Raw genomic sequence first — 12674 nt, forward strand, 5'->3', positions numbered from 1 at the left:
GCCCATGGATCGGGGAAGAAGCTGCCCAGGTGATGGGTTTCCAGAGGCAGAGGGGAGCTCATCGCTCTCCATCCGGCTCTYGCTACGGACAAGTTACAGGCGCGACCTGAGAAACCCACAGCTGTTTACGCAAATAGAGGAAGCATGGGCAGCTGCTGTGGATAGAAAGTGGGATTTAAAAGGGGAAAAAATATCCTGCTTGCTTCATTCATATCAATTCCTATCTCAGCAGGCGCATAAACTGGGAGCCAACGTAAACCATTTCCCCCCTCGAGGCAATAAAAACACGGGCAGAAAGGCGAGCGCGGGGAGCGCCGGGGCTATCAGTGCTCCGCAGCAGGATGTCCTCTCGCCTTTCCGGAGCTCTCAATTCCCTGGCGTTTCCTTCCGCGGCTCGCTCGCGGCAGCTGCCGCTGCTCCGGGCCTCGTCCCGGTGCCGGTGGACGGGCGCCCGGGGGCAGCGCGCGGCTCCCTCAGCGCGGGGCGCGCCGGCCGCCCCGCTGCGCGCATGCGCGCAACACCCCCCCCCCGCCCCGGTGCCGTCACGCGCAGTCGCGGCGCCCCGGAGGAGCTGCGCGGAGGGGAGGGGGGAGGAGGGCGGCGCGCGCCTGCGCAGTTTGGCGGCGCCATGTTGCCCGAGCGGACCGGGGGGAGGCGGTGAGCGCTCCGGTGTCGGGTTCCCTCCCTTCTCCCGCCTCTCCTCGCCCTCTCCCCCCCACCCCCGAGCTGCGCCCGCCCGCCCCGGGGGCCGCGGCCGAGCGCGGCCTCCCCCGGCACCATGAGCGGCGGCGGCGGCGGCGGGCGGGTGTGCGACCTGTCCCGGCGCAACCCCCAGGAGGACTTCGAGCTCATCCAGCGCATCGGCAGCGGCACCTACGGCGACGTCTACAAGGTAGSGGCCCCGCGGCGGCGGCGGGGGGGGAGCCGCGGTGCGCCGGCCCCTCCCCGCCGCCTTGGGTGGGCTCTTCCCGTTGCCACGCAACGGGGTCGCCCCTCACGCTCTGGGGGGGGGGGTGTCCCTGTTGCCAGGCGACCCCCACGGGGGCTCTTCCCGTTGCCAGGCAGCGGGGTGCACCCCCCCCCCCGCTCCCGAGGGCTGGGGCGCGGTGACGGGTCCCTCAGGGGCGTTATGGAGGCCGCGGGCCTCCTCGCAGCCGCTGCGGGGCCTGCCCGGCGACGAGCGGGGCAGGAGCTGCGCTCGCCACACCTCGCGTGGGCACGCTCCGCTTCTGAGTGCCTCGGACCTTCCCTCTGCGGCCTTCTGCCGAAGTCCCGAGGGACRCGGGGTGGCACCCCGGTCACCCGCGTTGTGCCCGGCAGCCCCGCTCGCCTCGCCCCAAGAAGGGTCCGGCGTTGCTCGCAGCGTTGGCTTAAGTGTGTGCCTTACAAATTCCTGCACCTGTCATCGCAGCACTTGTTTAACTTGTTAACACTGGTCGTGGTGGTAGGTGAGACCCTAGCAAGCCCTGTGGAGGTATTCCCAGTGTGGAAGCGGTGCCGGTGTCACCTCTGCCTTCATGTGGATGTGACCGGGAGCCAGGGCTCCTCTCTGGGATGGTTTGGGTTTAATCTGAGCTCACTCAAATGCTGTGAAAGTTTCAAGGCTTAAATCCTTTTGTTAAGCTCTYAGGATGCTGTCTTCCTGTTTAAATAATGAGCTAACTGAAAAGTTTTCCCCAGTCATTTATCTTTTTTCTCCCCATTTTGCCTCTTTAAATATTAGCTTTTTTAAAAAAAAATCTACATTTATTTACTTCATGTTTCTTGCTCATTTTTCTGCAAGCTGTTACCTTAATATTTTCAGCCTATTGCTGCTTGGTGTCTTTAGCTTATTGCTGGTGCAATTTGGAATGGGCCTATTGATTCTGGTGATAGGACTTTTGGGCAATTTCTTATATCATTTTTGAGTTTTTTTTTTCCCAAGGGTTTTGTGGGCTACTTGTTTGTACATTCATCATACTGTTTAATTCTTAGACTGTTACTTCTAGCTGTAGAATGAATATTTACATTTGCAGTACTGTTATGCATGTGAAACCTGTTGCATTTCATAGGGTTGGTCAAGTTTTCCTTGAGGGTTATTGTGCTTTCTAACTCTTGCTGTGACCACCCATTCGCTGCCGTTTTGGTAGCTGATACTTGGTACTGCTGTTAACTTGTTTTCCTTCAATTTGAGCCATAAAAGGCCTCGCTTTCCTCAAAATGAATTTGTTCATGTTCACCATCTACAAGTGACCGTTGAGCTAGAACGTTGTATGTCAGAACATGAATATTCTAGGCTGTTATTATAATTATTTATCTTTTCCAAATCAGAGACTGGCACTTTATAGCTTTTCGGTTMGGTTCTGTAAATTGTGGGTGCTGTTGGGAAAGCAAGATGTGCTTTTTTGAAGAATAAATTGTTGCCTGCTTTATTTTGAGGCCAGGTCTTTTCCAAGGTGTGTGTGAAGAGTAGCACAAAAATCAGTCCAAAACCAATAACAAAAGCTACTTGCAATGTCCTAAAATGCAAGTCATGTCTTATAGATCATTCAAATGTGATCTTCCAAGGGCTTTATCTAAAGTTTGTAATTTCTGCTTATTATTTTTATTTATTAACAAAACCTCTTTCCTTTGCTACTTCTTGGTTTCTACAAAACGATTTGGGCTGTGGTTGATGAAATAAATGTGTGAAGCTGAGATTTGCCAAGTGATGATGGTGCTCCTCAGTAGTGAAATCTCAGCAATTTCAATTCCCAGATGTCTGCGTGTACTGTAGGAAGCCTCAGACTCTTCCCTGCAAATTCTCATAGAGCTGGGGTTTTTTTTTCCACTTTTACCTACTTAGCGTGGAGAGCTGTGTAGCACCATTGGTTTTTTTTTTTTTTTTCTTTTTTTTTTTTCCTGCTCGTTGCTGGGAGTTATTGACTTAATAAGATGACAGTCTCCTGATGTTGACATTCTTGCTAAATGCTGACCTTTCCATAACCTACTTTCCTGGCAAAGTTTTGAGGAGCTGAAAGCGGAGTAGGCTGGCATCTATTTCCTCAATCCCTCTCCATCGAACTTGCAGATTTGAAACAGTGCAGAGACCTGTTTCATAAGCAAAATATATTTTTTTTTTCAAATATACATACTCTAATTTGGACATCTTCGAATTTAAAGTAAAAGCCTGGGGAATGGGCTCAACTAAGGAGACTAAAGGGAAGGAGGATTTTGCTCAGACTGATGAGATTCTTCTATTAAGAGTTCTGCTGTCTGGCTGGTACCTAGTAACATGCTAGAGCCCCTTGGAGTAGAAGTTTTTGACTTAAAGCAGTCTTTTTTAATCATCTGCCCTACTCCAAACCAGGTTTCAAAGAAAACTCGGAGAATGTGATGGTTATTTTTTTGTGAGGAAGGTAATGTATAATTTTTGTTTCCTTGGATATGTGATTTGCTCTGTGTCGCCTATCCAGAGTCAGCGGTTAGGTGCCTCTTCCAACTAGCACGAGTGCACGCAGCTTGTAGGATATGAAACTTGATGGGGATTTCTTAGCTTTTATGTATTGCAGGAACATAAATACCAAGCGCAGTGTTGTTTTCAGTGATGTCTTGAAAGAGATAGTTGCGTCCCCCCACCCTCAATGCAGCTATGTTGCTATGATGGTAATATTAGTGTTTTTATCTTTCTGTCCAAGTCCTCACCGCAAATGGAAGACTTGGACAGGGCTTGGAGATACCTAGTCTCTTGTCCAGAGACTCCCCCTCTCAAGGTTGCTGAAAGGAGGTGATGGTGAAGTCAGGTAACTACTGTAAGACAGCTGATGTTTCTGTAACAAAGCACAAAGAAGTGATCTCCTAGTTGAGATTTTTTTTTTTTTAATAGAGTTGAGCTGTTTTTTTGTTTTGCATGGCATATTTTAATTTGTGTGGTTTGTTTTACAGGTCTTAATAAAATTTACTGCTTAAGCAATTTAGCTTTAATATAAAATCTAGTTTAGATRTTTTAATTACAGTTATGTATCAGAAAAACTTTTAAATTTCACTTCCTGTTCTTATAAAGTTTTCTCTTCCTAAATGATACCTGCTAGCAAGGGTTCTGCTCTTATACAGTTTTTTTCTGCCTTCTGTGTTCTGCTGTTAGGGAGAATTGCTATGGGTAGGATGGTGARCAAAGTGTGAAAGAGGAATTATGTTCTGTGGTGGAAAAGAGATGCTGTTTTGTCCTACTAAGTTTCAAGAAATATCTCTAGAGTTAAAAATATCTAACTCGGCCATTAACAAAATGGTTGCTTTATTCTTTTGGCTTGCTATCTATTTCATCTCTAATGCAGAAGGACTTTTATATCTCCGGATGTTGAACTTGCCATTTGAATCGTCCTTTGTCCCTACGACTTTTGTAGTTCGTGCCATCCTTTCAAGATTTGGGTTACAAATATTGCTCAGTGTTCTTGAGGAGACCATAGTAGCAGACCATTTAGGTAACACTGCTGCAATTTTCCTATTTGCCGTCTAATCCTGTATATGATAATACCTTTGGATTTGCTGTTTTCAGGCGTATGTTGAGGCGACTATAGATCCATTTCCTCTTTTAAACAATTGATTTACATCACAGCATATCTTAAAAAAAAAAAAGAGAGAGAGAGAGAGAGAAATAGTGTTATTTTGGGTTAATGAACACTGAACTCTAGTTGGTATACGAGTCATCCATCTAGTGTGGTTGGATCTTTCTGAAGATGTTAACCTTTTCACTTTCCTGAAGTCCAGCTTGTTGTGATAGCTAGTGAGATACTTGGTCCTCTGCAAGGGTGTCAGCAAATACCTGCAAGGGTATTTCAGCTCTTCTGTTACCACTTCCACCAAGCAGCAGATGAAGACAGAGAGTGGTGAGGAAAGTGCTGCAATTAACCACCAGCTCAGCTGTATCTCTCTGAAACTTTCAGGGTATCTATGCATGCCATGCTTAAGGATTTTTTGAGGAGACATCTTAATTTAGGATCCTTTTGTTTAACAACATCCCTTTCATCAAAGCATTCCTTTCTAAAATTGTGATTCCATCAGTTTTTGGTATCGTGCCTCCTACTAGAATATAAGACCTACTACTTACTCTACTAACTATTCTGTTATGTCTTATTGAATTAGGTAGTGCTTCTGCAGCTTGACTAAAAGGTTACTGGGTTCTTCCCCCATAAAGATACGGTGGTCCAGACCTCCAGAAGAACCTGGCTCTCTTGGCCAGTAGTGGCATGAATATCTCACAGTTTTCCAGAGCAGACATTGTATAGATGTTATATGCCAATATCATACGCATTTGGTACATCATGATGTAGGCATTGTAGGTGAATCAGCATTTCCTTCCTTTTGGAAATCCTGTGTAATGCATTCACATTAGTGTAATTCACTTATTAAATGTGTAGTGAATTGTATGGTAATTTTGATTTCTAGATGGATGGCGTTTGGGTTATGTTGCAGTAATGGTGGCAAAGCAGGGGAAATATTTATGAAATATGCATTTTCAGGAGTTGGTTGCAGGCTTCTGCTCATTGAAACAGGATTGAGAGTAAAAACTCTTGGCTTTTGCTCTCAGGTGATCATCGAAAGGGGTAATAATTACGGCACTTAAGGTGCAAGTGGAAGCCAAGAATGAGCATATATTTTCTTACAGAGAGAGTGCAAGCCTCTCCAGAACTTCTGGTTGTATGTTTCAGCTGCCAAATACATATATTTTTTGAAATTATGCTTCAGCCATCTAACCATTATTTATTCTCTGGTCTCAAAAATGTCAAGTCATTGGCAAATCTACCCCAGTTAGACTGGATGTGGCAGTATCCTCACCCTCCTCCTAGGCTAGGTGTACAGGTACACTTAAAGTGTGTGTCAAATCGCCAGCGTTTTCAGCRTGTGTTGAGAAAGCTTGAACTGCCCATTGCTTCTTAATCTATCATTACTTGGGTAAGGAATCATTTCGCAGTGATTTTAAGGATATTTGATGAGACCTAATGATAACTGTCAGCTGTATCTTATCTTCAGCCTTTATAAGGAACCCTCGTGTCACTAAAGAGACATCAGGGTGATGTACGCAGATTAGTAAAGGCAATTCATGCTCTTACTTGTGACGACACCTTTCATGCTGATAACTCAAATGGAATGTGATGCAGGCTGCTTATTTGTTCTGTCTGTCTACTGCAAGTCACATTTTCTTAAGTAACAGTTCATGCCTGTAAGAGCTGGCAATCTTCTCTTCCTGAAGGCATTGGCAACCTGAGCTAAATCAGATTTTGTTCCTCTGTTCTGCTTTTCTTGAACACGTGAGGATTTTGGTCCAAAGAACGTGCAACTGGCTGGATAGTCACCTTACTGCCAGTAGCGTGGAGAGGAATAAATGCCTACATTGATTCACTAGCATCTTGCTTCTCTGCTTATCTCTACCTGAGCAGAATGTGTTGTGGAAAGAAATGAAAGAAATTAAACATCTGTAGCTCACGTTTAGGCGATGCCTTCTCCTCTCTTGCTACCCTGGTTCTCTCGTGCGGATAAAAGGGCCTCAGGTTCTTGCTGTTCTTTGTGACTTCRGCGTCTTTGTTCCAACTTAAGATTGACAATTGGAGACATGGCTGCCATTGGTAGAATGGCAAGTAACCAAATGATGATTTGCAGGGTAGGTGGCCGGAGGAATCTTGTGTTTGTGTGCGTGGGTTTTTAACTGATTTTTTTTTGTCCCCACCATCTATCAAGTTCACTTTATTCTCTTAACTTTTTAGGATTCCCTAAATTGTTCCCAGTTGTTTTTGGGACCTGTTCTTAACTATCTGTAAGTTATATTGCAAATGCCTGTTCTCCAGAAAAGCATTGTCATGCCAGGACATATCCAGAGCTCTAAATATGGGAAGGCACACTGCATTTCTTTCTGGACTTCATTATTAGATGCTTTTCATAGCATTTTGGTTTCTGTCTTGCTTTTTTTTTCCCCCTCCTCTGTAGTTCCAGAGCCATCTCTCGAGCTGCTGTGTTATAAATTGATACCGTATAGCATTTGGTGAGTCCAGCAATCTTTCAAAACAGTCCTGTAAATCAGTTCTCTTTAATAATAAAAAAGTCAATATAAAATGTACATTGGCCATTTCTGTCATCCAAGCCATCAGCTCTTGAGTGACTTTTAAAAATGAGATCATTAGCAGTGCAGCAGGCGGCTAATGATCTGCATCATTCAGTTTTATACTAATTTTGTAATAATTCAGCAGCAGTGCTCTTTCATTTGAAAGTGGTTGTGAAATGGGATGTACTGTCTTTGCCGTCTCTTGGGAGTGGTCCRGCGTGGCACAGTGGTGGCTGCAGGATCCCCATCAGGGAAGGGAAAGGCAGTAAGTGAACGTCATTCAGGAGCTGCTGCTTCGGAGCTGCAGAGCAGTTTCATTACTCTCTCCTTGTAGCTGTGYGCAGGGGGCACAGAACTGTGCTGCATATATGGGGGAAATGCTGGTTGGTACTCGCTTCTGAAAAGAGAAGTTATTATTGTCACATTTTGTGTTGTTTCTTAGTGTTTTCTTGAAGAACTTGGCTCCCTTGGCAGGTGACTTAGCAGGACATGCACTTCATGGTGCTGCTGCAGGTAGCACGCAGTTAAGCTGCAGAGCGATGGCTGCTGAGGCCACAGTGCTGCTGAGATTGGATTGCTGCTTACATGAGGAAAAAGCTTTTTTTTTAATGCCTTCTTTTCACTCCTTTGGTGACTTGTTTGTTTAGCAGCCTTGCAGAAGGGGAGGATATTCTTACTGGCTGGAAGCAGGGRTCACGGGGCAGGAAGTAAAATGAGCAGAAAATGTGTTGCTCTTTTGGTTGAAGAAAGCATTAGAAAGATATTGTCTTTGTCATTAGAAGCAGTCACAAACTGCTGGGGAGAACACCTGATGCTCAMAGGGCCCTGCTCTTCTGGAGTTCATGTTTGTTATAATTCCTTTGCGAGCAATATTCTGGGCTCGGTTGCAGATTTTTGTATGGAGGTATAGCATCATCAAGGACTGGAGTAGTTGAGGACTAGCATGTGCCAGCAAAGTGTTGCTGGGATGTGGAGCGTACTGAAAGGTTTGAGATCTTGGTACAATTTAGTTGCTCGGTATTTTTGTGAGATAACTTGCTTTGCCTTTAGAAAATAAAAACAGTGCAAGGTGTTTTGTTGGATGAATGTTACCCATGAAAGTATCTTATTTTTTTTTCTTTTTCTCCTTGCAGAAATGTCCACAATAAAGCAGGCAAAGAGACCTTGTGTTAAATATTGGAGGGGGAAGCATGTTAGCCACTGAATTCTTGCTATTTGGCTTGCTGTCATTAAACAAAGGCATAGATTATTTTAAACAAGTGTTTTGCATCTAACAAAACTCAGTAGCAATCCATATATAATGAGAATTTATACTACAAGGACAACAAAAATATATGCTTGATGTATTTAGAAGAAAAATAAAACATTACATAAAAGAAATGTGCAAGATATTTTAATATATTGCCTCATCCTCAGACTGTTTTTTTGTTTGTTTTAAGTCACTGTTTTGGACCCTTGTGCATCTTGGGGGTCCTCTTTCATTCTTGCATTGGCAGAGAATCTCAAGTTAAAATTGTAGAGTCGATTTCTATGTTTTGTTTTTTTTGTGTGTTTCTTTTTGTAGGCCCGAAATGTTAACACGAGTGAGCTAGCAGCAATTAAAGTAATAAAACTAGAACCAGGTAAGTGTTTTTCTTGTGAAATAAAAAGTTACTGAAACAAAGTATTTTCATGTTTAAAACGTGATTTTACAAAATTATCTGAGTTCACAGTGAATGTTTTTGGAAAAGAGATGATTGTTGTTGTCTTCTTTTATTAGTGTAGGTCAAAGTATTGATATTGCTCTTTTTAAAAAAGCGGGGGGGAGCAATAAATAAGCAAGATGTGAGAAGGACAGTTAAAGTGGAAAAAAATGTCATTTTATAAGTACTGCCATTTCAACCCATATAATGCAGAAATGTACAGAACAAAGGAAATGAGGGAGACAGAAAGAAGTTGGCTGGAGAAAGCACAGAAGGAGAAGTATCAAGTAGGACAGGTGAAATGATGGGTGAACAAGGGGACTACAGCTAAAACTTCATGGTGTGCTGGATTAATGCTTGAGCCATATGTATGTTCTGCTTTTACAGAGTGCATCTCCCTTACGCTTCAGCTGTCAGTGTGCAAGAGCTGTTTGATTAATCCGATCAGACTTGTTGAGCATAAGTACTGGAATTTGGGAAGGAACGTTTTCATTACCTCACTGCTGTTCATTTCAAGATTAATATGGAGGGGGTAAAATTCTTAAAGTAGGAGATTTTATGCTTAATGTCTGCGCAGCCTGAGAAGGAAAGAAGTTACTGCTTCCTTCCATTTTCTCTTATTTTTGGCGTGTGATTAGAAACATATACTATTTTATATGGTACATATATATATTTATATATATAAATATATATTACTTTTCAAAACAGAACAGTATTTTATTCTTTGGTTCCAAAAGTTTGCTTCTAAAGTTCATGATGTAGCTTTAATGCAAATTGAAAGTTGAGGTCTTGGATTATTCTGGCTAGATTTTCTGTAATTTTTTTGTGGAGGTTCCTGCCATTGAAGGATTTGGATGGCCTTAACAGTACTGGGTTACCCATCCAACTAAAAGGAGGAGTGGGGCTGTAGAAGCTTGCTTAGGGAACAGCAGTAAAAGTAATAGCACTTTATTCTGTTGGTACCAGATCATAAATAGAAGACGGTGAGAGTAGGTTGACTGTGATGTTACCTTGCAGCTTGAAATTTGCTTTGGTAATGAAATACACCTGAATGTCAGATCTGTGGGTAAAAAGTAGCATCACGATGACCAAAGAATTTGATAAAATTGACTTGATAAAAGACTTAGATGTTTTCTTGAGTAACTATTTGGCCAGTTCTAGTGGAGTTTTGTGTTTATGTGTGGACTTCATTGACATCTCTATATATGATAAACATAAGCTTATTGTCTGTATAGAGATTTTTGGGCAGTAGCTTTGATTTCTGTCTTCAAAGCTCTCGAATTAGGCTGAAGTGAGGGATAACAGTACACTAAAGAGGACTTTTGACATATTTCGTTATGGGAGGATGACTTTGAATTTTCATGTTTCTCTGGCTTGTTTAAAAAGTCTCAATTTATTCTTTTTTTAAAAGACTTTCATGCTTATTTTATCCATGAAGACATTTACATTAATAAAAATGAGTTGTTTTCATTGAACTGTGTCTGGGAGCTAAACAAACTTCCCGAGAACTTATRTAAAAATAACAGTAACAAATACCAAGTAGCTTGATACTTTCACCACCTCTCTCTCTTACCTACAGAATTTCCACACATGTCCCAAAAAGCAAAAACACCCGTTTCAGACACCCCTTTCTTTTGCTCTTTGCACGTGGTTTTTATGATGTCTGCATCTGATGAGGCAGGTGCAACCTAAGCGTGAAATAGTGTTGGCATTTACCTAGGCTTTGCTCTGCCAGTGTTTTATCTGGATGTGACTTTGGCACTGTCTATAGAATTTTGTGCTCACTGAGTGTAGTGAAAAGTTGCAGTAGTCAAATGTTTCATTGAATGTAGCATTTAATGCTCTGGGCTCAGGAAGGTGATAAAATGTAGGTTRGACACCTGGCCAAAATAAGTTTGTCACCTTTTTAAGAACTTAGGTTAATGACAGGGTATGTGCAGATGGGCACAGTGGGGTCTCGGGGAAAAYACAAAGTTTAGAAAGAGTTATGGCCAATCTTGTAAGAGATAACATATAGCAGATGTGAAGTCCATCTGGCCTGGAATGAGATCTCCTGTCTTAAGAATTCTATTTCTTATTGCTAAAACTTGCTGATTAATATTGATTTATAAYCTAGAAGATTATTAGTTTTAATTATTCAGAATGTCTATTTTTAAAACATACTGAAAGTCTGGTTCAGAGGTGGATATGGCCTGGGATGATGAAAATGTTTATCCTTCTGCTTTTCAGGAGAAGATTTTGCTGTTGTGCAGCAGGAAATCATTATGATGAAAGACTGTAAACATCCAAACATTGTTGCTTATTTTGGCAGCTATCTCAGGTACAGTTTGTTTCTTTTCCTCATATACAAATGCCTCTATCTCCTTGAAAAGGAGAGGTCCATAAAGAGACTTAGGCAAAACATCATTTACAAAATCTGTATTATCCACTTGTATTTTTTTTCACTCATCTTTAAATCCRTTTTATTTCCTGAAGTGTCCTTCCATAAATAAGGAGGTTTCTTTTGATAAAACCCTTCTGTGACAAAAGTGGTCGTGTTCCCTTGGAAATGAGTTGGCATTGTAAAGCTTTGAATTTAATACATAAATGGAAGAATTAAGCAGAAATATGGAAAGTGTAAAGAAATAGGTGACTGTCATCTCTTTTAAATCCGTTTAATTGAAACTCTCTTGAAATTGCAAAACTTTGGGAATTTTGTACGCATTGCATAATACAGTCTCAAAGACATTCAGACTTTACTGGTGTTGACATGTGAAAATGTCTATGAGAACGTAAATTGGAATTTTATGGGGAAATAAGGAGGAAAAATGTGGGATTTGTTTTGCCTTTTTTTTCTCTCCTTACTTAGTACTACATTAAATCTTAATGACGTTTTGGTATTGAAGCACATACAGCTGGAAACCGCAGAGCCTTTAAGAATCCCACTGGTGTCTGTGCTTTGAATTTGCCTTGAAATATAAGAAAAATCCATATTTCAGTTCTTTAATCTTTGCTTCTTTTCTCTTGAGCTGCATAGTTCTTCAGTATATKTAATAATGTACATTTCAGCTGTTTTGCCCTTTTTTGCAGTTTCTTCTATAAGGTGTTACGCTTGCTTGTTACAATTGCATAAAGTCCATACAGTTGCAATAAGCTCCATACAGTCTTATTATGAGTCTTATCTCACTATATTGAGCAAATTGATAGCAAATTCCTAATTACACTTGAAGTTATAATTCTCCCTAATACAGACTGATGCATGTTTTATACTAGATATATTGTTTGATAGTGAGGACTGCACTTTTTTTAATGAATATTTTGTGAACCTAGAACTGTCATAACTTTAGTCACGTTGTGTGAGCTTTTGAAACCCTGTGATACATTTAATGTGGGTTTGGAGACTGCTGATTTGTTTCAGCTCTTTACATCTATTCTAGATGCTTGAGGACAGTAGCRGTGGGATGTGACACTGCTGCATGTCGTCAAAGTTACGAGACCCCGTCCCTGAAGGCAAAAAGCCAAGTTCAATGATCTGTACTCCTGCTAAACTTCAGCAACTCGAGCTGAAATGTTCTGCAATGGGTATTTGCCATAGCCTAAAGCTTYGCAGCAATATAGGTCAGGTGTTCTGGAGATTGGGACTAGGAAGAAAGAGGTGATATTTGCCAATGAAAAATCCTGGTAATGTGCTTTTCTTGAAGGGCTTTTGGATATCATCTTTGAAGCAGGATTTTGTATTTGACAGTAGGTGGCTTCTGTATCGGGAATATGTCTCTCTATATGTCTTTTTCCTTTTGAAAATCCTTCCAGATTTGGGCAAGACTCCTCCTGAAATACTGCCTTTTACAAAAAAAAAAAAAAAAAAAATGCTGAATGCCCGTGTAGTCAGAGCAAACGAATCTTGGCTGTGTTATGAGTGTACCTGAGTGTTGGGGGAGAGAAAAATTCTAGCAAGGAGG

At 41.9% G+C, this 12674-nt stretch overlaps 1 protein-coding gene across 2 annotated transcripts in view; it reads left to right on the top strand.

Moving 5' to 3' along the window:
* The first annotated feature begins 763 nt into the window (after positions 1-763).
* The window catches only part of MAP4K3 (mitogen-activated protein kinase kinase kinase kinase 3), a 66895-nt gene continuing 54984 nt past the window's right edge, over positions 764-12674 (top strand). Inside the window, exons 1-3 of one of the 2 annotated variants that reach the window (XM_026044028.1) lie at positions 764-892; positions 8619-8676; positions 10966-11056. In XM_026044028.1, the coding sequence (XP_025899813.1) occupies positions 779-892; positions 8619-8676; positions 10966-11056 (263 nt within the window). In that variant the 5' untranslated portion in view covers positions 764-778. The remainder of the gene's footprint in view (positions 893-8618; positions 8677-10965; positions 11057-12674) is intronic. The other variant, XM_026044029.1, reaches the window with a different exon arrangement.

The sequence above is a fragment of the Nothoprocta perdicaria genome, unplaced genomic scaffold, assembly GCF_003342845.1.
Source record: "Nothoprocta perdicaria isolate Ctin4 unplaced genomic scaffold, notPer1 scaffold_347, whole genome shotgun sequence".
Classification (NCBI taxonomy): domain Eukaryota; kingdom Metazoa; phylum Chordata; class Aves; order Tinamiformes; family Tinamidae; genus Nothoprocta; species Nothoprocta perdicaria.